The sequence below is a fragment of the Poecilia reticulata genome, chromosome 4 (genome assembly GCF_904066995.2).
Source record: "Poecilia reticulata chromosome 4, P_reticulata-male-v2, whole genome shotgun sequence".
NCBI classification, from domain to species: domain Eukaryota; kingdom Metazoa; phylum Chordata; class Actinopteri; order Cyprinodontiformes; family Poeciliidae; genus Poecilia; species Poecilia reticulata.
This window is the reverse complement of record NC_088833.1, coordinates 32,040,653-32,067,705: the sequence shown is the minus strand read 5'-3', so window position 1 is coordinate 32,067,705 and position 27,053 is coordinate 32,040,653. Positions and strand designations below refer to the sequence as shown.

Here is a 27,053-nt window from a genome sequence, read left to right as displayed (position 1 = left end):
ATTTTCCACCGTTGACGCCAATTATATATATTTTAGAGGTGTGCCGATCAATCGGCCACCGATCATAATCAGCCGATTTCCGTGAAAAAGTGTATGATCGGTGATCGCCGATCACGGTCTCTTGTTGCCGATCACATAAACCGATCACCTGCATCTCATTTCGCAGCCTGCCTGTGCAGCTGGTCTCCTCTTTCCTTCACACTGCGCAAACGCGCAGCAACAAATCCTAAGCGATGTGGAACTATAACACACTGAGTGACTGGGGAAGTTTGTATGTTGCGGCGGAAAATTGAAGCACGTGGGGTGAAGCGCGTCAAAATGCATCAACACGACAAATCTAATATGGCATAAAAACAATACCATATTTGAGGAGTTTGTCTATATCGAGGCTCACTGCAGTAAAAAAGACACATGGAGGATCAGACAGCAGGTAAAGCAGCGCACAGCTACAAACACTCACCCGGATTAGCATGACGATCAGAAAGCTAAACAAATAACCCGCAAAATTATTTAAGTCTTCGAGCTGCGATGTAAGATGCTGCTTCTGCTCTCGCTATTGAACCGCTGCTCCACGCTACAGGTAGTAATATTTCACAGACGGAGCACCGCTTCTGCTCCACCTGGTAGTGACTCTCACACCGAACCTCTGCTTAAAGCTGCAGCATCTAACTTAAAAAAATTAATTTTACATACGTTTTAAAACTTTTGCTGTCCTAACATGAGACAGATAATCTCTGAAAAAATAATCTATCTCCTCTGCCTCCTCCCTTTTCTGCATAAATACTCCACTCAGTCAGAAACAGCCAATCAGAACTAGCAGTAATCAGCTAGCCGCAGTGCTATCAGGAAGTTTTCATTCAGTAACTCAGGATTGTTATTGTAATGGATCCTGTATTTGCCTTTGAATGTTAAGTTTTATACTTGAATTTTTTGGCAATGTTGAGAGGTTTTATTTTGACTCTTAGCATTTTTTAGCCTCTTCAGAGCCTTCATATGTTTTCAGTCTGTTAAAGATAGTATTACCGACAGTAGTACAATTTGCACAATGCCGGGTTTTTTTCTTGGTAAAAGTAATTAAAAACACATTTTGTCTAAATTAAGGTGAATTCATGGTAGTGCTTTTAATTTTAAAAAAATTATGTGATCGGTATCGGTGATCGGCCCTCATGGGTGATCGGAATCAGTATCGGCAGGAAAAAACATATCTTATACATATATATGTATATATATATATATGGAGCAGTGGCTCAAACAGATCCCAGGAACAACATCAGACATCTCAGTCCAGAAATGTGCAGTTCTAGGCACAGCCAAGATACTGCGCAGAACCCTCAAGCTCCCAGGCCTCTGGTAGAGGACCCGAGCTCAGAGGATGAAACAGACCACCCGCGGAGGGTGAGAAGGGAATTTATATATATATATATATATATATATATATATATATATATATATATGCAGAAAAGGTAAGATAATTTACACCCCTTGTGCTTCAACAATACCTGCAGCTGTTGGAGTTATTCTCCACAATCTGAAGGAGTAATGATCACACTCAAACCAGCAATTAGCCTTGTGTTTTCCTCAGCTGTTGAGCTGTGCAGCAGGGCATTTGTTTGAAATGGGATAAAGACATTGAGCAAAAACAAGAGCAACTACCAAAAAAGTACAAATATTTTAATGACTGCTTTGTAAAAAATATTTATCAACCACAAATTTAGCACACATATTATGGGCCTTTGTTTTGAACGTTGCTGAAACCAGAGGAACACATATAGAGTCCGTACCTAACAGAATGTCCCATCACACTCATTAACCCCACTGAGTCGGTATTAAAGCTTCATTGTCATTCAAAAACCAGCAGGACACTCCAACTGCAGCAATACTGGAACTGTTGTGTGTGTGTGCGCGCGCGTGCGTGTGTGTGCGTGCGCTCACCGTTAAACACAGCCTGCCCCTCTGCCATCTCTGACTCAGTTTTAGTGTAGTATTCCTCTTGTGAAAAGCCCTTTGTGCATGGCAAACGATCCTGCCTGCTTGACGACAGCTCGGCCAGAACAGCAACCTGTAGATAGAGGAAAGAGATGGGAGGAAGAAAATCATTCTTCCAGCTGCAAAATGTGCTGTTAACCTGATAAACATCTTTCTGTACAAAACTTTACCTAAATATGCCGGCCAATGAAAACGCGTCTGCAACTGGAACTTAGCCTGGTTGAACATTTTTTTCATTAATTCCTCCATCATGCAACACTGAGGCACAATAACGTGAAACATAAATCCTGCTAAGGTCCAGTCAGACACCATTATTAATCAGCAGAACCAGCAGCAGATAACTGGGTCAATTATTTCACGCATAATAAGCATATAGTATAAGTATCCTCTGATCTAATTCCTTTTCTGGGTTGGAAGAATAGGAGTTTCTGGGTTGTTAAATAAATGTAAGTAAGTATCTTCTGGACTTCTGGGTTGCTGGTTGAGAAAATAGCAGCAGTCTGCTTGCGCCACAGAGAGGTCTAGATCAGGCTGGAGTGTGTGAGGTCTGTACTTTTGTGATTAAAGTAAGGATCCTGTTCAACTTCTGCTTAAGTCAAAAACTTGAAATGGTCACTTTCACTTTGCCTGTCAGTGTGTTCGTAGGGGATTGGAAGAAATTATGTTGTGGGGGAGATGGGGTAAATGGGCTGGCTTTTATCTCTTCCAGAATTAACAGAAACTGCTCTAATGACTCACACACAATCTTTGCAACATTTTGCCAGAATTCAGCTGGCTTGGCTTTTTTTTTTTTAGTCCTGATCAAGTTTTTAAGTTAGCAGAAGAAATTAAAAATGCATTCTGTGCTGATGGATCATAACCAAATTATCGAATTAAAAAAAAAAAAAAACTACTGTATAGATTTTCTGTAGAACACTGCTCCAAATTATTCAACAAAAATCCACCTATTCACAGATTTTTTGCTGATCATATCTAAAATATTCAAAAATGCAGTGTGGGTAGCTGAAATACCTAAGCATAATACTACAATGACTTGCTATTGGCTGGCATTTTCAAAGCAGCCAATCTAGAAGCACCATTCATTTTCCTTGATGCTGATTGGTCATACCCATAAGAGTGATGATGAGAAACACTGTAGATGTCAGCTTCTTCAGTAGTGCCAAAATGGTTTTCACTGATAATGAATATTGCAGTGTTTGGTTCATTAAAATAGGCTGTAATAAATATTTTAGAGCAGCTGTCTTTTAGCTGTGGTCTCTAACCCCTCCAAGTACACGAGGGTCTATTGTGTGCCTGTTTCAGGATTTTCCATATTAGTCTTGACAAAACTATACCTATTTTGCTTCTTTATGTTCTGCTTCTATCTTCTGTCCCTACATTTTGAGGCTCTACTTCCAACATTGTTATGATCAGGAGTGTACTCTATATCTGTCACAAAACAAGTAAGTAAGGAAGAAACAAGCGAGAAAAGAATTCGGATCTAAAAATAATCCAGTTGTAACATAACACTACAATTTTAATCATAAGAACAGAAGCCTTCTTATATATCTGTCTTTAATTAAAAGTCTACAGGCATTTACAGCAAAGTTCAGATTTCATCCACTGGAGTTACATAACAAAGTATAAGTATACAGATCAGTAGAACTTGGAGTAAAAGGTTTTTCTGAGATTATGTTTTAATGCATCTGGATGACATTCTCTTCAGGAGGGCTCATCAAAGGGATGAAGTGAGACATTCAAATGTCTTTGAGTTAAACACATAAGACACATCCTGTGTCTTCTGTTCTGTAGTTTGAAGTGAGTTGATACCCAGCTGAGAGTATGTTAGCCTGCTCTTTGTGGATAAGATGATGTGTAGACTTCATGACTGGAACCCTCAAACGGTTGAAATTCTAATATTGCAGGAAAGAAAAGTTGATCAAAAGGACAGAGAAAAAAACAGAACCATCTCCTCCTCAGAGCTAAAGCACAGAAAATCCATGCATCTAGTTGCTGATGTTACTTTAGAACCGGGAATCAGTTTACAAGAGTTTAAGCTTGTCTGTTCTTAGGCAAAACACACACAAAAGTTCATGAACCTTTCAGTAAGACAGGAAAAAATGTCTTTGTGTTAGTTTATTCGTCCTGCAGTCTGAATCACCAAGGTGATTAGACCATGGATGACTGTTACAATAATTGGAGGAAAATGGCAGAATCTTGTAAGCCTGGTAAGATCATCACAACCGTAAATTACAGGGGTGGGAGACAACATCATGTTTAAAATTTTGTGCACTGGTACATTGTTTCTATCAAGAGGTCAGGACTAAAATTCCAAAAGGCTATTGTGAGAAACGAAGACAATGCACAAGAAGTATCAGGTCTGCCCATTTTTGGTGAACCATTTAGAATTTGCCTTTTCCCACCAGCTATTAGCAGCAAAGCTGGATCTGGCTCATCTCTCCCCTACACAGATCAGGTGGTTTTTCATTACAGTTGAGAAACACCTGTAGTGGGTGGGGTCGTCATATAGCTGGGTGCTCCCAGAGCAACATGATCTGTCATGACACAAACAAAACACAACAATGGAGGACATGGAAGTTACCCAGATAGCACACGATGTTAAATCAACGTTGAAAAATAGTTAGAAACGTTGATTTTTGGTTGAAGACGACAAATGATGGTGGATCAACCATCTAATCAAACCATTGAAACTAACTAACTAGCATTTCATCTAATGAATGAAATGCCGATGTCTGTTCAACGTCTGATCAATGTTGAATCAATGTCAGCTGTTTTGCCACACACCTTCTTCCCCTCCTCTCCTCCTCATCAGAGTTCTGGGTGAGAGCATTTTTATTACTGAGCGAGGGTTATCACATTTTTAATAACACTGTAGAGGTTATTGAGTGGTGATTCCTTTCTGTACATTTTTTTTACTTGAAATAAAAATTCTTACTGACTGTGTGATGTATTGACACAAAATCATCTACAACTTACTACAAGCAGTGAAGCTGTCCACCCGTACCATTTATGAGTGTGATGGCCCAAACACGCTGTTGGCTTGTTTGCAAAAGATGTTAATTCAATGTTCAATCATAAATTCACAAAGGTTGAATTTATGATTGAGGTCAATGACAAAACTGGAGCAACCATCAAACAACCATTCAATTTTAGCCAATTAACTAACGTTGAATGTGTGTCATTGAATCAATGTTGATTTATTGTCGATATCCATTGATTGAAATGCCAACATCGAATCCAGTGTGTTTCAGCACTGGTCCTCCAGTCCTCCATATGTGGGTTGTGCTTAACCAACCCCTGCACCACCACAGCACACCCCATTTTAGGTGAGGGTTAATCATGTTTTAACTAAAGCACTATGTGTTGACAGCATTGAGTTGTGATTCTGTTCTGTACCCAGATTGCACATGATGCCAATTCAACATTGAATTAACATCTTTTGCAAACAAGCCAACAGCGAAGCAGCTGTGTGTTTGGGACATCTCACTTATGTAAATAGCAGGGGTGGACCGCTCCACTCCTTGTAGTAAGTTGTAGAGGTTTTTGTGTCAATATATCACACACAAACAGCCAGTAGGAATTTTTATGAACAAGTAAGAAAATGTACAGAAATGAATCATCACCCAATATCCTTTATAGTGGTTAATTTAAAATGTGATAACCCCCACTCACTAATAAAATGCTCTGACCCAGAGCTCTGATTAGGAGGAGAGGAGGGGAAGGTGTGCGGCAAAACAGCATACACTGATTCAACATTGATCAGACGTTGATCAGACATCGGCATTGCATTCATTAGATTTCAACCACAAAACAAAATTGATTCAATGACAGTTTCAACATTGGTTACTTGATTAGAGCTGGATGGTTGTTTGATGGTTGATCCACCATCATTTGTCGACCACAACAAAAAAAAAACATTCTGACTATAATTCAATGTTGATTTACCATTGTGTGCAATCTGTGCAGTTTGTTGCACCGTTCATCACCTTCTCATCTCCCCCTACTCCCTCCCAAAACTCCCCACACCCACCTGCTCCTCCCAGTCTTCCCCTCTTTACAACCTCTCATCCCTTCTTCCCTCCCCCCATCCTTGAGTTCTGGGTCAGAACATTTTATTACTAAGTGGGGGTTAGTCATCGGTGAGCGATGCTGTCAAGCAGAAGAAGGAGTCCTACCGGGCCTTTTTGGCCTGTGGGACTCCAGAAGCAGCTGTTGGGTACCGGAGGGCGAAACGGCATGCGGCTCGGGTTGTTGCTGAGACAAAAACTCGGGCGTGGGAGGAGTTTGGAGAGGCCATGGAGACAGACTTCTGTATGGCTTCGAGGCGATTCTGGTCCACCATCCGGCGTCTCAGTGCAGCACCAACACTGTTTATAGTGGGGATGGTGTGCTGCTGACCTCAACTTGGGACGTTGTGGGACATTGTGGGCCGGTGGGCGGAATACTTTGAAGACCTCCTCAATCCCACCAACATGCCTTCTGTTGAGGAAGCTGAGCCTGGGGACTCTGGGTTGGGCTCTCCAATCTCTGGGGATGAGGTCGCCGAAGTAGTCAAAAAGCTCCTCGGTGGCAGGGCCCCAGGGGTGGATGAGATCCGCCCGGAGTTCCTTAAGGCTCTGGATGTTGCAGGGTTGTGTTGGCTCACGCGACGGAGTTGGACTCTGCCACGGCTGCCCTTTATCAACGATTCTGTTCATTACTTTTATGGACAAAATTTCTAGGCGCAGCCGAGGTGTTGAGGGGATCCGTTTTGGTGGCCTTAGGATCACATCTCTGCTTTTTGCGGATGATGTGGTCCTGTTGGCTTCATCGGAACGTGATTTGCAGCTCTCACTGGAGCGGTTCGCAGCCGAGAGTGAAGCGGCCGGGATGAGACTCAGTGCCTCCAAATCCGAGGCCATGGTCTTGAGCCGGAAAAGGCATATCAGCATATGGGCATTTTTGAATGAATTTAATCAACTTACTTGGAAATATTTGTAGTTGAGTGAAGATTAAACCAGCTATTTGATGGAAGTTTATTCTGTATAAATTATAAATAATATTTCCAACTACAGTATAAATCACCTTTTGCTCTATTTATTTGTCTCTGGTGTGTTAAATAAACCCTGACCCTCCCTGAGTTTTATCTTTAGGTTTTCTGATAAGCAAACTTTATTTTAAATATTGATTCCCTCATTTTAACATGAGTGCAGAATCATAAATCCTACACTGGAATGCAGCTTGACAGGTAAATGTAGTTGTATACGTAAACATTAAGATAAATATTAACTTAACAGTGAGTGTACATGTTTAATCTTTCAATGTCTTTCAGAACTTTTCAAATGTTTATCATCTTTCTAACTGGCAACGTCCTCACTTTTATTTTTGTGTTTTTCAGCCGTTGATCTGCAGTTTGACCGAAAGCTGACTCTTGAGGACTGCAGCAAAACTGTCAAGAAGTGGCTTCATTACACACCAGAACGAGAGGAATACATCGCAAGGAATCAAAGTGATGCCAACCACAGTCTAACTGGGATTACCACAACTTGTACTGTTTCCCTAGTTCATACAGTACAAAGCTTAAACGCACGGACTCTGTTCTTTTGTGGACAATAGACTGTTGTGATAGTCAAAAAGGAGTCAAATATGTTTAAAGATTTGTCGCTCTTTTCTTAAATAAAATGTTATATCAAAGCTATGTTGTCATTTTTAAACTTTTGTACATACTTTACCCATGATCTGCCAATAATATAGTGTTTAACACCAGTGAAGAAACTTTTAGTGGTATGTTATGATGCAGACCTATAGGCCTAAAAATGTACATAAAACCTTAGCTTTCATTCAATATGAAATCAACTCAAATCTGCATGTAGATCCACATTCAGATGATGGTTGAATCAACGTTGATTCCTAACTGAATCAATGTAAAATCAACAGAAATATGCATGCAGATCCACATTCATATGAGTGTTGTATCAACACTGATTCAATGTAGAATTAACACAAATATGCATGCAGATCCACATTCAGATGAAGGTTGAATCAACCTTGATTCAATGTAAAATCAACAGAAATATGCATGCAGAAACCACATTCAGATGAAGGTTGAATCAATGTTGATTCCTAACTGATTCAATGCAATATCAACAAAAATATGCATGTAAATTGACACGCATATGATGGTTGAATCAACATTGATATAATGTCAGTTATGGTTGAAGCCCTAATGTTGATTCAACCTACAAGTCACCGACCACTTTCAATGTTGTTTCAATGTCAGCGTTCAACGTTGATTCAATGTTTCTGGCTGACATTGATTCAATGTTGTTTCAATCATTGTGTGCTATCTGGGTATGCTGTTCAATCTGCCATTTTCTTAAAACTTCTGAATAAACTCAGTCGCTATTGTGACTTATTGTAAGGGAGTCACTCTTATGACACAGCCAGATACTCCACCCCCAAGTAAGACTTTATTGTGATGTTGCATTTTCTGACCGAGTCGGCATGCTTGGAACCCTCCGAGTTCCAAGAATGCCAAAAAAAAGAGCTGTTACCACGTGACAATATACATCTAGTATTTTTGTTCATCCAGCTTTGTTGATAAGCAAATCTCCAGGGTTGGGATACCTTTGGACTTCACTCTAAACTGATTCAAGATAAAACTCAGCAGGGCCCATCCTAAATGGACAAATTACTTCCAGCTAAAAGTGACATGGTGATAAAACTAAAAGATCACTTGAAGAAAACTTTTAAAAAAAAAATAAATATAATCTAACATTTTTCTGGCATTTAAGAAATAGTAAATTCTTTAGTACAGCCCTAACAACAAATTCTATTGGAGATCTGCTATAGGCCATTTCTGCTGTAATTTTGAAAACTTTAGTAAAGGACAAAAACTGGATTAATTCCCTTGTTTGTATGTAGAACCTGCAGATATTCATAACAATCATCAAATAGGATGAAATATTTCATTTAAAATATTTCATAAAGCATAGGAATTTTAGCAGCATTAGTTGCCGTATTTTCCGCCCTATAAGGCGCACCGGATTATAAGGCGCACCCTTCAGTGAATGGCCTATTTTAAAACTTTTTCATACATAAGGTGCACCGCATTATAAGGCGCATAGAATAGACGCTACAGTAGAGGCTGGAGTTATGTATCCACTAGATCAGTGGCTCTTAACCTGGGTTTGATCAAACCCCAGGGGTTCGATGAGTCTGTCTCAGGGGTTCAGCGGGGCCTCTGTCGCGGAGGTAAAGACACACTTGCGTAAAGTCGTGATGACGTGCCCCACTTTGCCATCACTTGCTGCAGAGGATCACGTTACATTGCTTAGCCAATCAGTGCTGCGGAGGAGCACTGATTGAAGGAGTTCCTCTCTCAGCATGAATTTGAACTTGTGTCTTTAATTACTTCAGCAAAGCTCACCGTTTTTACCAAATTCTGTAGCTTTTGGTGTACTTCTAAATCTGCTCCTTAGTCGCATCTTTTTGGGGTTGGTACTGCCTCTAGTGGTGTGGAGGTGGTAACACAATTAATATAATTACATTACTAAATCAGAATACCAAAAAGCCTTTATTATTTATTATAAAATTTTCATTCTCTTAATAATGTAGAGCTAATTAAATGATCTAAACAAGATCTTAAAGTGGTTCCAGTTTCTCTCGAATGCCAACCTGTTGAAACTGTGGCAAATTTTAAATAGCTTGGGTCGTTCCTGGACAGTCAGCTCAACTTTGCTGAAAACACTGACTATATTTTGAAGAACTGTTCTCAGAGACTCTACCTTTTAAGAAGACTTAGTGATCAAATTCAAGACCCAACTTTAGTTGGGGGGTGGGGGGGATTCATATTTTATTTATTACTACAGAAGGGTTCAGTGAATGCGCATATGAAATGGTGGGTTCAGTACCTCAAAAAAGGTTAAGAACCACTGTACTAGATGGAACTGCACTAAACGGAATGTCAACAAAACAGTTCGACTCCGGTCGGCGAGGAGAACCTTCCGCGACTGGGAAGGGGCGTGGCCGGACGATGGTCACCCTTCTCCGTTGGCACACAGCATGTTCGTGGAGAAGGTGGTGCTAAATGACTTGCAGAAGACCTGATTCTAGACGGTCGGTAGGTAGATAGGTCAGTCAAACTTTATTAATAGATTACAAACCAGCGTTCTGACAACTATCCCAGCATGCACCACGCGCTTCTTCTTCTACGGAGGAAAATGAAGTTGGCGGCTGCTTACCGTAGTTGCTAGACCTGTTGTGGCTCAATATTGTTCCATATATAAGGCTTATATCGGCTTTTGAGGAAATTGAAGGCTTTTAGATGCCCCTTATAGTGCGGAAAATACGGTATGTAAACTTAAATTATTGTCCAATATAAAAGAGAAATTTGCTTAGTCTTCACTTGCAACTTGACAGAATACATATTTTTCGTATCAAAAATCAGCAATTTTCTCAACTTTAATTCAAACCATATTTTATAGAAATCTGGTAACAATTTATATAAGGTGACTCGGTAATGATGGCTTGCTGAGGAGGACATGCTCGCCTCCGCTACCTTTCTGTGAAATCCTGGAAAATACTCGTTACAAGTGAATCTCATCGACGTTTAAAACAGCTGTGATGCCTCTCTCACAAAGGAAGCCCAGTAAAAACTCCAGCAAGCCGACTCAATCGAAGTTATCCAACTTCACTTCTAAGGTGAACTCTGAAGCTAGCGGTGAAAATAGCGAGGCTAGCAACACCACGAGCGAGACAATGGAGGAGGAACACTGCGAGTTAAGTGAGAAGCATAGGACGGTTGAGGATGGTTCAGAGGCAATACTGGCTGCAATTGCAAATTTGAAATTGGATTTCTCCTCCCGACTGGATGGTATTCTCTCAGCAATAGAAAATGTGAAAAAAGATGTTAACGAGTGCGTAGAGCGGGTTGGTGAAGCGGCGGTGCGGATATCTGCAGCAGAGGATAACATCACCAACCTTCAAGCTAGGGTCCAGGTTCTTGAAAATAAAAATAAAGACCTCGAAGGGAAACTGTTGGACTTGGAGGCCAGATCGCGATGATCAAACCTGAGACCGGTTAACCTTCCCGAAGGCGTGGAGGGAGAGGACGCCTGCGCCTTTCTGGAAAAATGGCTACCAGAGGTTTTGAATCTGGCACCGCTACGCACCACTCTGACACACCAGCGCACCGGCTGGGCCAGAAAAGCACATCAAACACCGGTACACCAAGGACTCTTATTATGAAGTTCTTAAATTACAGGGATAAAGTAACTGTGATAAAAGCTGCCAGGACGAAGGGACAGATCCTATTCAAGAATCACCCGGTGAGATTTTATGAGGACCTCGCAGCAGGTGTGCACAAAAAACAGAATTTATGGCGTGAGACAACAACTCTGGGCCATGGGGATACGATACGGTACGATTCCTCCTGCTCGACTGCTGGTGACACACAACGGTCAGTCTCGCATATTTAACCAACCAGATGAAGCAGAGAACTTTGTAAGGACTCTGAAAACAGAAGGCGGACCTGGGTGAGACAATGACCACACCGTTACATCGCAACATATTAACAGGGATGAACAATTATGGTTTCTAGAGTGAAGCAAAAATAAATAAGGATAAATAATTTGCCTATTTTATGCATGCTATCCTAGAGGCTCATAGCCAATAGCCTACTTTTATTTACTTATTTCTTATTTTTTGGATCCATTCAGTAACAAGTTTCTTATGTAGCGGGGTGGGGTAGAATGGGGGAAATATTCAGGCACAGTCGGTTGGTCCTCACGTTTGTGTGGAACAGCCTCCAGCTGTTAGATGGGTTCCAGAGTATTAAAGGGGGAGGAGGGGGAGCAACAGAGTTTGAAGTTTAAAGGGGTACGCTGTTCAATGTTCATTGTTATTATGGATGTAGTTTTTAACATCCAGGTGTTCTTGGTTTCTTTGTTTTGGAATAACTTTAAAATACTAGGAAGCCCATTAAGTGTTACACGGCATGTCTTGTGAGTTAAGAATTAAAATGTCTTCTTGGAACTGTAGTGGACTACAAAAACTAAAAAAAGTCAAACAGATGACTAGGGTGAAATCTATGCGCTCTGATATTGTGTTATTTCAGGAAACTCACCTGTTTCTTGGTCAGGAGGCAAAGATTGGCAGGAGGTGGCAGGGCAGTATATACTCAGCACTCTTTACTTCTCAGGCAAGAGGGGTTATGATTTTGATTCATAAATCTATACCATTTCACATGACAAAAGTTATTAAAGACAGGGCTGGGAGATACATTATTCTACAGGGCACACTTATAACAGAAAAAATAAACCTGATGAATATTTATGCCCCAAATGTTGATGACCCAAAGGTTTTTCAAAATCTCTTCCTTACAATTTTCTCACTGTCTGGCAGCTGTATTATAGCAGGAGATTTCAACTGTACAATGAACCCAGAAATGGATAGAAGTTCAGGTACTGACAATTCTCATTCTAAAAGCAGACACACAATTCAACACTTTATGAAGGAACTTAATTTTTATCGATATTTGGAGGGATATTAACCCCAAGAGTTTAAAATACTCATGCTACTCAAATACACATAAGTCATATTCGCGCATCGACTACTTTTTAATTTCATCCGTCCTGAGACATAAAATAAGAGACTTGTCAATATGACAGCATTTTAATATCTGACCATGCACCAAATTTATTAATTTACGAGGATTTAAGACTAAGGAGAGACCCCCCTAGATGGAAATTTAAACAAAAGTGGCTGCTAGACCCAGAATTTATGTCTTTAATAGATAATCAAATTGACATCTATCTTGAAATCAATACAGATGAAACACCACCCTCTTTAAGGCGGGAAGCCTTTAAGGCCTATATAAGGGGTCAGATAATTAGCTTTACAAGTTATAAGGCAAAACAAACTTATCAAAAAACAATAGAGTTGGCAGCAGAGATTGAGCTGCTTGAGAGGGATTATTATCAAACGCTATGCCCAAACATCCATAAAAAACTTCTAATACTAAGAACACAATAAAACGAACTTTCTGCCTCTAAAGCCGCCTCACAACTTCTACGTCTTAAGCAGTCGTTCTATGATCAAGGGGAAAAGTCGGGGAAATTATTAGCCTGGCGACTACGACAATTACAAAATGAGAAAAATATTACCTCAGTTGAAAATAATGAGGGTCAGATTATTACTGACCCACTAGAAATCAATGAAATTTTTAAGATCTTTTTTGAAAAATTATACAGCTCAGACATAACGCATAAGGAACAAGAGCAAAATGTTTTCTTAGATACCCTTCAAATTACCAATATTTCAGAATTAATGAGTACAGATCTCAGTGCAGCTATAACTAAAGAAGAAATATCTGTAGCAATAGATCATTTGAAAACAAATAAAGCCCCAGGCCCAGACGGGCTGTCAACAGAATTTTATAAGAAATTTAAAACTAGACTGCTAGACCCCCTCTTTGACATGTACTTGGACTCATTTGAAAAGGGAATTCTTCCTGCCTCCTTAAGAGGAGCCCTGATTACTTTGCTGCCCAATCCTGGAAAATCATGTAATAAATGTGAAAATCTAAGACCAATAAGTCTTCTTAATGCTGATTTGAAGAGTCTATGTAAAATTTTGGCTCGAAGATTGGAGAGAATATTGCCCGAAATAATTACTTGTGACCAAAATGGGTTTATTGTAGGTAGACAGGAATTTCATAATGTGAGACGAGTGTTGGATATTATTTATTATATGGAAGAAAAAACAGACACCGCTTTGTTATCACTGGATGCCGAAAAGGCTTTTGATAGAGTTGAATGGCCCTATTTATTTGAGATATTGAGAAAATTTGGCTGTGGGGACAATTTCTGCCGGTGGGTTAAACTTTTATACAATGAGCCTTATGCTGAAATGGAGTTGCCATTGAGTTTTACATTTTGAATCCCAGAACTGGCCTGATGATGAAGAAGGTGCTGCAGCAGCAGGAGGCTCACAGTACAGGAAGAGTATTGACTTAGAGCGGCAGGTCTCGGGCCTCAGGGTGACTTCCTCATGCTCGTATCGGTCCTCAACTTCTTGTCTTGCAGCTCTGTAACTCCCTTCTCCTCATCTCACGATCTTCCTGGTCCCACGGAAGGAACACACCAGTTCTTCCTCTTTGCCTTTGTTCTTTGCCTTTATCTTCATCTTTGCCTTGGTCTTTGTCTTTGGGGGTCTAAACCCAGCTGTTGAGAGAAGTGCGATTTGAAGCCACATGTTGCGGGGCTAACGGGTTGGTCCCCATGTGCAGAACAGTCTCCGGCTCTGTGGCCCCGGCTCTTCTTCAGCTGCAGAGTTCTTTGTCCATCTCCGTCTTGGCTCGAAGCTGCCTGAAGGATCCAACCAAAGATTCCTCTTTTGCACCCACCTTATAAAGGGTTTATCCACCTTTTGGTGCGTTTACATTGGCTAGCTTTGTTGCTGTGCCTCTCATTGGCTGACTGCTTGGACAGATGATCTCATATCCATCACCCTGGAGACCTCATGACCTGATGTCTGTTCCAATGTCCCCAAGTTGCTCAACAGTTCCTCCTACCTCTGTTTCCTGCCCAACCTTTTCTTAGGCAAGTTGAAGTTTAGCAATAAGGCCTTAGTCACCTCCGCTCTCCTATCAGTTCCTCTTCTCCCCTGACCTTTCACCTACCATCTACCTTCAACACAACATCAGTGACCTTTAATTACAGTTACAACATTTTACACCTTTTCAAGTTCAATGTCAAAATCACATTTATAACCTTTTTGATTTAACATTCATTTATAATGTTATAATAACCATAACTTATTAGTTACTCTTATTACAATCATAATGTGAGTTATTACAGATACTTCTGAAAAGAAACCAATTATTCCATTATTCTAATTATCTGATATCATGTTACAGTTTCTTGTTTTACCTTTAAGTACTTCCACAAGTGTAAGAGTAAGTGTAAATATTCTTATAATCAAACCAACATCAACCACTGGTTAAACCAATATTAATTATTGGCATAATTATAAGTCATTATTTTAAGTATTTTACTGTGGGTTTTATCCAATCTCTCAAAATATTTAGATTTTATTCTTTAAAAACCTTTAATGCTTTAAAATAAGGAATGGTCTGAATTATTTTTAGCCTGATGCAAGATAGAAACTTCCTCTTTATTAAGGAAACCAGCTCTTCCTGTTTCATGACTCTCTTTCTGCCTGATTATGATTTTTTATGATTAAATAGAAAAAAGTAGAAATAAAGCAAAGTTTGCAGGACACAATAACAACAAACACAACCAGATTCATTTTATTACCGTCTGACTCTACTGTTGGGTCTTGATGTCACCTGTGTAATTAATTTTAAGGTAATTTTATTTATTATTACTATTAAACTAAAATCTCCAGCATGGGGAAGTGGGATGAGCTCGACTTTTCTCGACAAGCTGTACTAACGGGAATGTCAACAAAACAGTCCGATTCCGGCCGGCGAGGAGAGGCTTCCCCGACTGGGCCGGGGCGTGGCCGGACGATGGTCACCCTTCTCCGTTCGCGCACAGCATGTTCATTGAGAACGTGGTGCTAAATGCAGACGACCTGATTCTAGACGGTCGGTAGGTAGATAGGTCAGTCAAACTTTATTAATAGATTACAAACCAGCGTTCTGACAACTATCCCAGCATGCACCTCGTGCGTCTTCTTCTACGGGGGAAAATGAAGTCGGCGGCTGCTTACCGTAGTTGCTAGATCTGTTGTGGCTCAATATTGGTCCATATATAAGGCACACCGGTTTATAATGCGCACTGTCGGCTTTTGAGGAAATTGAAGGTTTTTATGTGCGCTTTATAGTGCTGAAAATACGGTAGTTTGAATTCTATGACTCAGTGCATTGTGAAAGTGAAAAGCACCAGCTGAAAATGTAACAAATTTTGCAATTTTGATCCCTAATCGAACCAAGTCCACCAAACTAATAGGTGTGAAAACACTCTATATTTCTTATGACAAAAAAGTATAACATGCGGCAGAAGCAGTGAGTCACAGAAGAAGAAAAAAACAAACAAATCTAGATGGATTTTGTACAGACGATTCATGGAAATAAAAATTAGAGATGTGCCGATCAGGTTTTTTCCTGCCGAAACCGATACCGATCACCCAGGAGGGCTGATCACCGATACCGATCACATAATTATTATTATTATTTTTTATCATAAACACTACCGGTTAGATTATGTGGAAAAAGAAACCATGAATTCACCTTAATTTAGACAAAAACGTGTTTTTAATAACTTTTTCCAAGACGAAAACTAAACAAAACAGGCATTCTGCAAATTGTACTGCTATCGGTAATACTATCTTTAACATACTGATAACAGATGAAGGCTCTGAAGAGGCTAAATAATGCAAAGAGCCTAAATAAAACCTCTCAACATTGCCAAAAAAATTCAAGTATAAAACTTAACATTCAAAGGCAAATACAGGTTCCATTACAATAAACAATCCAGAGTTACTGAATGAAAACTTCCTGATAGCATGACGGCTAGCTGATTACTGCTAGTTCTGAGTGGCTGTTTCTGACTGAGCGGAGTAATTATGCAGAACAGGGAGGAGATCGATAATTTTTTTAGAGATTATTTGACTCATGTTAGGACAGCGAAAGTTTTAATACGTATGTAAAATGTATTTTTTTAAGTTGGATGCTGCAGCTTTAAACAGAGGTTCGGTGTGAGAGTCACTGCCAGGTGGAGCAGAAGCGGCACTCCGTCTGTGAAATATTACTACCTGTAGCGCGTAGCAGCGGTTCAACAGCGAGAGCAGAACCAGCGTCTTACATCGCAGCTCGAAGACTTAAATAATTTTGCGGGTTATTTGTTTAGCTTTCTAACCGTCATGCTAATCCAGGTGAGTATTTGTAGCTGTGTGCTACTTTACCTGCTATCTGATCCTCCGTATGTCTTTTTTACTGCAGTGACCCTTGATGTAGCCAAACTCCGTCAAGTATGGCATTGTTTTTGTGTCGTATTAGCTTTGTTGTGTTGATGCATTTTGACGTGCTTCAATTTTCCGGAGCAACACGCAAACTTCCCCATTCACTCAGTGCGTTATAGTTCCACATCGCTTAGGATTTGTTGCTGCGCGTTTGCGCAGAGTGAAGGAAAGAGGAGACCAGCTGCACAAGCAGGCTGAGAAATGAGATGCAGGTGATTGGTATCGGCAACAAGAGCCAAAGATCGCCGATCACCGATCATGCACTTTTTTACGAAAATCGGCCGATTATGATCGGTGACCGATCAATCGGCACACCTCTAATAAAAATCTAACAATCTCTGTTTTTCACTGATGACTATCTCTGATGCTTCTGACAAAATAATTTTCAGGGTGACATTAATTCTGAAATGATACTGTAATATTTTGAGCTGTTTTTAGCTTATTTTATCTGATGCTTATAGACAATGTTCTTTGGAATCTGTAGTCTAAGAAATAATAAGTATACTAAATTGTTTGTAATAGTGATAAAACTGTTTTTGACAAGCTGTTGTACACCCATATCTTATTTTATGAATATTACTAAATTGCAGTTACCTCTTAATACTATTTTACATACAAACATTTTGAATATTGTTGGTGCCAGTAAAATGATTATACGACTAGGGTCACAGCATTCTATAATTGTTCAAATCCAAGAGATTGAATGGGGATTTATGGGAGTTAACATGTTTAAATGCATCTTAAAATAATTTTTTGCAGTCTGCTGACAAATGTTAGAAAGGATAGCAAAACAGTGTACAGATATATGAGGTGATGGGATTAGTAACATTCCACTAAGCTTTTCGTGTTTTATTGTTCCAAAAAATATATTTTTGGTACTATAATTCAAATAATTTACTGATCTGAAATGTAATGTTTTTTTAAACAGTATTATTATACTTGCCCAAGACAAAATCTTATTTATGTTTGAATATGATGCAATTTGTTAAAATTATGCCAAATTTCCAGTAATCCCCATAAAAACCCACAATTCCCATGGGCAGGTTCCAATTAGAAAAATGTCCAACTTTAATGTCCTGAAAATGTTTTGTAGCTTAGCAAGCCCATGATAGGCAGCAAGTCTGATTTAGACATCTGACGTGGATTAGATTGATCATGCCAAGGTAAAGATTTGTAGATTAGACATATCTTGTCCCATATATTGCTATTTTTCTGAAAAACTTTGGAATCACACCCCTCAGAATGTACCCCACTCACCACCCACCACCCGGTCTCCAGTCAGGAAAATATAGCAGCAGTCTGCTAGCTCCACAGGGAGGTCTAGATCATCTGCTGCAGGTTGGAGTGTATGATGTATATGCTTGTATGAGCACATACCTCAAACAAGCATGTTTTTGCTTAAGCCAAAAACTTGAAACATTCTCTTCCATTTTGTCTGTCAAAGTGTGTTCGTAAGGGATCAGGAGAGATTGAGGATAGGAGGGGCAGGGTAGATGGGCTGGCTTTTATCACTTCCAGAATGAACAGAGACTGCTCTGATGACACACTCACACATACGCACACACGCACGCACACACACTCACTCACTCCTATTATCCTGAAAACCTTTGCTCAGAATGTTGATATATTCATAATAACCTGGCTGAAGCAGTGGATGGATTAAAAAAATTATTTACTCTAGACCAGTGGTTCTTAACCTGGGTTTGATCGAACCCCATGGGTTCGATGAGTCGGTCTCAGGGGTTCGGCGGAGCCTCTGCCGCGGAGGTAAAGACACACTTGTGTAAAGTCGTGATGACGCCCCGCTTTGCATCACTTGCTGCAGAGGATCACGTTACATCGCTTAGCCAATCAGTGCTGCGGAGGAGCACTGATTGAAGGAGCTCCACTCTCAGCATGGATTTGAACTTTTGTCTTTAATGACTTCAGCAAAGCTCACAGTGTTTACCAAATTCTATAGTCTAAATCTGCTCCTTAGTCGCATCTTTTCGGGGTTGGTACTGCCTCTAGTGGTGTGGGGGTGGTTACACAGTTAATATAAATACATTACTAAATCAGAGTACCGCAAGTATTTTGGGGGTGGGGGGGGTTGGAATAAGAAGGGTTCGGTGAATGCGCATATGCAACTGGGGGGTTCGGTACTTCAAAAAAGGTTAAGAACCACTGCTCTAGACCAACACAAAGCTTCCAAGTCTTGATTGGAAGCAAAATATAAAGAAAATAAAAATTCAAATTAAGACATTTTGGAAAAGGGACCTTATATCTGACACCCTGAAACCAAGACAATTATTCATAGCGCCTTGAGGGTAAAAAAGAAAGCTACTGCCTCTAGCTGGAGGGAAAATCTGATGCTCTCACTGGATAAAATGAAAGCTTCAAGACTGCTGACTCTGTCTTTCTGAGGGTAAGGCACTGCTGCTGGTTTTATCTAGCAAACTGACCTTTGACCTTCTGTATTGATTTGTGCACAGAGAGAATTTTTTTTTCCTTCAATATATTCTTCTCAGCATTCAATCACTGCCAGTCGAGCCTCATAAATGATGCTGATTGATGATTTCACCAAGCTACTTCCTTAGGAAGATGCAAACAACATGCATTCATATGATCAACTAAGACTGAGGGGGAACAAAAACATGGTTGGTAGAAATGTTAAAATATAACCGTGAGGGCCAGATGGTCTGGAAAGGGGGGCTTTTCAAAGTTACTATTACTGGTGAGGAAAGGGCTGTATCTGAACCACATAGCAGGTAACATTATGGTATGTTATTAGTAATATCTACTGCAATAGACACTAACTCCAGCTTGATCAGACCAACAGATTCCCACATTTGGAAAGACTGCTACAGATCCCTAGAAGAGGCGGCTGGGCCGTCAGACAGACGCAGATGTAGCTATATAAACATCGAAACGACGTCAGTTTTGAAGCTCAGAAACCTGCCATCTTTCTCCTCAGCCTCGGTCTCTAACGCTTTAGCCTGACTCAACCCAAAAGAGAGTGCGAACCATTTCAGTCAGGATGAGGCTCAGGAACGGGCAAAACGCAGAACAGAAGGATGACTGTATCTGTCCGGACTGACTGAGCTCACATTTCTAGCCGTCACGCACCGTCTACATTCGTCTTTTTTATGAGCAAAGTGCGGCACAGAGGCAGGTCTAGAACCAGCAGCATCTTTTCTTGACACCCAGCAGGAGATATGCGCTGTCTGTCCGTCCTGAATCACCGCGAACAGCGGAGAACCAATAAAACAACTCAGACTCAGTTGCATTGTCCCAATTTCCTCTTAGCGCATCTATCTAGTCCCTTGCAGCCACGGCTGCTCTCTCTTCTGTCTACAAAATAATAATTTAAAAAAACAGCATTTACCTCCATAGTCGCCATGGCCGTCCACACCCAAATGATATTCATTTCCTTTGTTAAAATTCCTCCTTCTTTAACCGCACACGTCAGGTTATTTAAATCCAAGAAAACCCTCGCACCTTCCTCCTTCGAGCAGCCCTCCTTTAACAGACTGCTCTCCCCGCCTGAGCTGCTCTCCAGCAAGCATGGGACTGGCTCAACCCCCCGCTCTCCTGCTCCTCAGTGCCGCCGCCTACTGGTCGTACAGAACCCTCCGCGCTATATTCACAGCTAGATTCTTTAATAACACATTTTGTCTCACATGTCCAAAATGTTCATGTCCTAAAAATTATATACTTTTATTGATTTTTTTTGTTTGTTTTTGAACCAATTAGTCTTGCCTTCTTTTCCCCGAAGTGTAATTATCAAATAGCATTTTTTAAACTCCAGGACTGAGGATTAAACTGGGATTTTCCGGATATAAACTTTGATTCGGTTTCACACATTTAAGAGCGGTAACACTTAAGTTACCATGGCGATTTATCATGCGCAGCTAGCCTCCTCCACATCAGACTGACAGCCAGCAAGATCCTCAACTTAAAGTTGATAAACACATATAGACAATTTCAAAAACAATACAAAGTAATATTGTTTCAAACTACCCAGAAAGCACAGAATGATTGAAACAACATTGAATCAATGTCAGCCAGAAACATTGAATCAACGTTGAACGCTGACATTGAAACAACATTGAAAGTGGTTGGTGACTTGTATGTTGAATCAACGTTAGGGTTTCAACCATAACTGACATATCAATGTTGATTCAACCATCATTTGTATGTCAATTTACATGCATATTTGTGTTGATGTTGCATTGAATCAGTTAGGAATCAACATTGATTCAACCTTCATCTGAATGTGGTTCTGCACACATATTTCTGTTTATTTTACATTGAATCAATGCTGATTCAACACTCATTTGACTGTGGATCTGCATGCATATTTGTGTCATTCTACATTGAATCAGTTAGGAATCAATGTTGATTCAACCTACATCTGAACGAGGATCTGCACACATTTCTGTTGATTCTACATTGAATCAGTTAGGAATCGATGTTGATACAACACTCATATGAATGTGGATCTGCATACATATTTCTTTGATTTTACATTGAATCAGTTAGGAATCAACGTTGATTCAACCATCATCTGAATGTGGATCTACATGCAGATTTGGGTTGATTTCATATTCAATGAAAGCTAAGGATTTATGTACATTTTTAGGTCAGATAGGTCTACATAACATACCACTAAAAGTTTCTTAACTGGTGTTAAACACTACATAATTGGCAGATCATGGGTAAACTGTGTACAAAAGTTTAAAAATGACAACATAGGTTTGATATAACATTTTATTTAAGAGGGACAGATCTTTAAACATATTTGACTCCTTTTTGACTGTCAGAATAACAGTCTATTGTCCACAGAAGAACAGAGGCCATGAGGTTAAGCGTGGTACTGTATGAACCAGGGAAACAGTACTAGTTGTGGTAACTCCAGTTAGACTCTGGTTAGCGTCACTTTGATTCCTTGTGATGTCTTCCTCTCATTGTGGCGTGTAATGAAGCCACTTCTTGACAGTTTTACTGCAGTCCTCAAGAGTCAGCTTTTGGTCAAACTGCAGAGCAACAGCTGAAAAACAAAAATAAAAGTGAGGAAGGTGCCGGTTAGAAATATGATAAACATTTGAAAAGTTCTGAAATACATTGAAAGATTAAACAGTGTACTGGTTACAGGTCTGAGAACAAATACAAACCATATAGTTCCCCATGTACACTCACTGTTAATATTCATCTTAATTGTTCATCAATATTCATCTTAATGTTTACGTATACAACTACATTTACCTATCAAGCTGCAGTCTAGTGTAGGACTTATGATGCTGCACTCATGTTAAAATGAGGGAATCAATATTTGAAATAAAGGCAGTTTATCAGAAAACAAAGATAAAACTGAGCGAGGATCAGGGTTTATTTAACACACCAGAGACAGTTAATAGAGCAAAAGGTGATTTATACTGTAGTTGGAAAAAATATTTATACAGAATAAACTTCCATCAAATAGCTGGTTTAATCTTCAATCAACTACAAATATTTCCAAATAAGTTTAATTCATTACAAAATGTCCACGTGCTGATAAAGATCCCACACAAGTAATAATAGACCAGTTCAGTTTAACCAGTTACCAACCCAAGAATCAACAGACTGAATCAGTCATTAGCAGGTTTAGTTCAGTGTTTCACCTGCCTACCATGTTTAAGTGTAAGTTCTCACCTGGATGGAATCTGTGGATGATTAACAACCTTCTGCACTTCTTGATCGCTGCAGACTGTCATGCAATCATCTAACTCAGTGGTTCTGGAACAGAGGCACATCTAAGCACGTCCCTAAGCACATCATAATAAAAAATGAAAAACAAGTGATTACTATCACAACAATTTAAAGCCCACCTGGAGCAGCCAGCCTTACACTTCCTTGTCCACCACATGCTCTCCTAAACCAAACAATAGACCCCGCCCTATTTTAAAAACTCAAATCTCACAAAATCTCGCAGGATTTCATACTTTCATACAACTTCTAGTAGAGACTTGTAGATGTTTTTGTGTCAACACATTATGCACAGTCAGTAATAATATTTACAGACAAGTAAGAAAATGTACATAAAGGAATCACAACCCAATGTTCTCAACATGTAGTGCGTTATTTGAAACATGATTAACCTCCACTTAGTAATAAAATGTTCTGACCCAGAGCTCAAGGATGGGGGGAGGGAAGAAGGGATGAGAGGGGGTAAAGAGGGGAAGGCTGGGAGGAGCAAGTGGGTGTGGGGAGTTTTGGGAGGGAGTAGGGGGAGATGAGAAGGTGATGAGGGGTGCAACAAACTGCACAGATTGCACACATGGAGGCCTTAGGGGTGGGCAATCCTGGTCCTCGAGGGCTGGTGTCCTGCAACTCTTAGATGTCTCCCTGGTAGAACACACCTGGATCCAATAGCTGAATCACCTCCTCTGTTCAGGCAGTTTCTCCAGAGTCCTGCTAATGACCTTATTATTTGAAGTAGTGAAGTGTTGAAGTAGAGACACATCTAAACACATCTAAAAGTTGCAGGAGACCAGCCCTCCGGGCCTGGAGTTGCCCACCCCTGCCCCAGTCCCTGACGTAGCTGTCACAGATTCGATTCCTGGCCTTGGCAACCTTTGCTGCATGTCTTTCCCCTTTCTCGTCAATTAATTATCAAATAAAGGCCACTTAGGGCCAAAGAAATCTTAAATAAAATAAAATGTGAAAATTTAAAACCCTCACCTAAAATTAAAATTGTTTCACCCAGAGCCCAAGGAGGAGGGGAGGAGAGTGGAAAGGGGGATTTTAATTGATGTCTGATTATCGGGGTTTTGCTGAAATGAAAACACGCACGTCAGTTTGCCTTGAGGACAAGGTTTGGGGAAGAACTCGCGATATAAATGTTCAAGCTGTAAGCTGTTTTTCACACCTCTCTACACACACCCCTTTCCCCCCACCACTCACCCCTAACCTGGGCCCATCTACCCCTCAGTCTCCTCCCCCTTTCATCCCTTCTCCCCTCCTCCTTGGGCTCCGGGTAAAATAATTTAAATTTTAGGTGAGGGTTTTAAAATTTTCCCATCCATCCATCCATCCATCCATCCATTTTCTTCCGCTTATCCGGTAAATCGAGAGCTTCGCTTTTTGGCTCAGCTCTCTCTTCACCACGACGGACCGGTACAGCGCCCGCTTCACAGTAGACGCTGCCCCAATCCGCCTGTCGATCTCCCGCTCCCTTCTTCCCTCATTCGTGAACAAGATCCCCAGATACTTAAACTCCTCCACTTGAGGCAGGACGACCCCCCTGACCCGGAGAAGGCACTCTACCCTTTTCCGGCTCAAGACCATGGCCTCGGATTTGGAGGCACTGAGCCTCATCCCGGCCGCTTCACACTCGGCTGCGAACCGCTCCAGTGAGAGCTGCAGATCACGTTCCGATGAAGCCAACAGGACCACATCATCCGCAAAAAGCAGAGATGCGATCCTAAGGCCACCGAAACGGATCCCCTCAACACCTCGGCTGCGCCTAGAAATTCTGTCCATAAAAGTAATGAACAGAATCGGTGACAAAGGGCAGCCTTGGCGGAGTCCAACTCTCACCGGAAACGAGCCCGACTTACTGCCGGCAATGCGGACCAGACTCTGACACCGGTCATACAGGGACCTGACAGCCCGTATCAAAGGGCCCGGTACCCCATACTCCTGGAGTACCCCCACAGGGCCCCCGAGGGACACGGTCGAACGCCTTCTCCAAGTCCACAAAACACATGTAGACTGGTTGGGCGAACTCCCATGCACCCTCCAGGACCCCGCTGAGGGTGTAGAGCTGGTCCAGTGTTCCACGACCAGGACGAAAACCACACTGCTCTTCCTGAATCCGAGGTTCGACTATCCGACGGACCCTCCTCTCCAGGACCCCTGAATAGACCTTACCAGGGAGGCTTAAGAGTGTGATCCCCCTGTAATTGGAGCACACCCTCCGGTCCCCCTTTTTAAACAGGGGGACCACCACCCCAGTCTGCCAGTCCAGGGGAACTGCCCCCGATGTCCATGCGATATTGCAGAGTCGCGTTAGCCAACACAACCCCGCAACATCCAGAGCCTTAAGGAACTCCGGGCGGATCTCATCCACCCCCGGGGCCCTGCCACCGAGGAGCTTTTTGACCACCTCGGCGACCTCGTCCCCAGAGATTGGAGAGCCCAGCCCAGAGTCCCCATGCTCAGCTTCCTCAACAGAAGGCATGTTGGTGGGATTGAGGAGGTCTTCGAAGTATTCCGCCCACCGGCCCACAACGTCCCGAGTTGAGGTCAGCAGCGCACCATCCCCACTATAAACAGTGTTGGTGCTGCACTGCTTCCCCCTCCTGAGACGCCGGATGGTGGACCAGAATCGCCTCGAAGCCGTACGGAAGTCTGTCTCCATGGCCTCTCCAAACTCCTCCCACGCCCGAGTTTTTGCCTCAGCGACAACCCGAGCCGCATGCCGTTTCGCCCGCCGGTACCTATCAGCTGCTTCTGGAGTCCCACAGGCCAAAAAGGCCCGGTAGGACTCCTTCTTCAGTTTGACAGCATCCCTCACCGAAGGTGTCCACCAACGGGTTCGAGGGTTGCCGCCGCGACAGGCACCAACGACCTTGCGGCCGCAGCTCCGATAGGCCGCCTCGGCAATGGAGGTACGGAACATGGTCCACTCAGACTCAATGTCCCCCACCTCCCCCGGAACGTGTTCGAAGTTCTGCCGGAGATGAGAGTTGAAGCTCCGTCTCACAGGGGACTCCGCCAGACGTTCCCAGCAGACCCTCACTACACGTTTGGGCCTGCCAGGTCTGACCGGCTTCCTCCCCCACCACCGGAGCCAACTCGTCACCAGGTAGTGGTCAGTGGACAGCTCCGCACCTCTCTTCACCCGAGTGTCCAAGACATACGGCCGCAAATCCGATGAGACGATGACAAAGTCAATCATCGAACTGCGGCCTAGGGCGTCCTGGTGCCAAGTGCACATATGGACGCCCTTATGCCTGAACATGGTGTTCGTGATGGACAATCCGTGACGAGCACAGAAGTCCAACAACAGAACACCGCTTGGGTTCAGATCGGGGGGGCCGTTTCTCCCAACCACGCCTCTCCAGGTCTCACTGTCATTGCCCACGTGAGCGTTGAAGTCTCCCAGTAGAACAAGGGAGTCCCCAGGAGGGGCACTCTCCAGTACCCCCTCTAAGGACTCCAAGAAGGGTGGGTAATCTGAACTGCCGTTCGGCCCGTAAGCACAAACAACAGTCAGAACCCGTCCCCCCACCCGTAGGCGGAGGGAGGCCACCCTCTCGTTCACCGGGGTGAACCCCAACGTACAGGCGCCCAAATGGGGGGCAACAAGTATGCCCACTCCAGCCCGGCGCCTCTCACCGTGGGCAACTCCAGAGTGGAAGTACGTCCAGCCCCTCTCAAGGAGACTGGTTCCAGAACCAGAGCCATGCGTTGAGGTGAGGCCGACTATTTCTAGCCGGAACCTCTCAGCCTCGCACACTAGCTCCGGCTCCTTCCCCACCAGAGAGGTGACGTTCCACGTCCCGAGAGCCAGCTTCTGCAGCCGAGGATCAGACCGCCAGGGTCCCCTCCCTTGGCTGCCGCCCATAGCACAATGCACCCGACCCCTTTGGCCCCTCGGACAGGTGGTGAGCCCATCGGAAGTTAAAATTTTCCCATTTTATTTTGTTAAAGATTTTTTTTTGGCTCTAGTGGCCTTTATTTGATAGTTAATTGACAAGAAAGGGGGTAATGAGAAAAGGGGGAAGACATGCAGCAAAGGTTGCCAAGGCCGGGAATCGAGCCTGCGACGGCTGCGTCAAGGACTAGGGCGGGGTTGGGCAACTCCAGGCCTCGAGGGCCTCCTGCAACTTTTAGATGTGTCTCTACTTCAACACACCTGAGTCAAATAATAAGGTCGTTAGCAGGACTCTGGAGAACCTGCCTGAACAGAGGAGGTGATTCAGCTATTGGATCCAGGTGTGTTCTACAAGGGAGACATCTAAGAGTTGCAGGACACCAGCCCTCGAGGACCAGGATTGCCCACCCCTAAGGCCTCCATGTGTGCAATCTGTGCAGTTTGTTGCACCCCTCATCACCTTCTCATCTCCCCCTACTCT

General features: G+C 42.2%; 1 protein-coding gene and 1 long non-coding RNA gene across 4 annotated transcripts in view; both read right to left on the bottom strand.

Annotated features, from left to right (window-relative positions):
• The window catches only part of LOC103464061 (cadherin-2-like), a 158,277-nt gene extending 137,774 nt beyond the window's left edge, over positions 1–20,503 (bottom strand). For 2 of the 3 annotated variants that reach the window (XM_081606665.1, XM_081606666.1), the window contains exons 1-2: positions 20,318–20,503; positions 1,933–2,059 (exon numbers count right to left, since the gene is read on the bottom strand). In XM_081606665.1, coding sequence (XP_081462791.1) covers positions 1,933–2,059; positions 20,318–20,359 — 169 coding nt within the window. In that variant the 5' untranslated portion in view covers positions 20,360–20,503. The remainder of the gene's footprint in view (positions 1–1,932; positions 2,060–20,317) is intronic. The other variant, XM_081606664.1, reaches the window with a different exon arrangement.
• Positions 20,504–21,688: 1,185 nt separating this feature from the next.
• Positions 21,689–22,858, bottom strand: LOC145551321 (uncharacterized). The gene is made up of 2 exons (XR_014087133.1): positions 22,624–22,858; positions 21,689–21,982 (listed from the first exon to the last, which is right to left on the bottom strand). It is a non-coding gene; the product is annotated as an uncharacterized LOC145551321 (long non-coding RNA).
• Between the last annotated feature and the right edge of the window lie 4,195 nt (positions 22,859–27,053).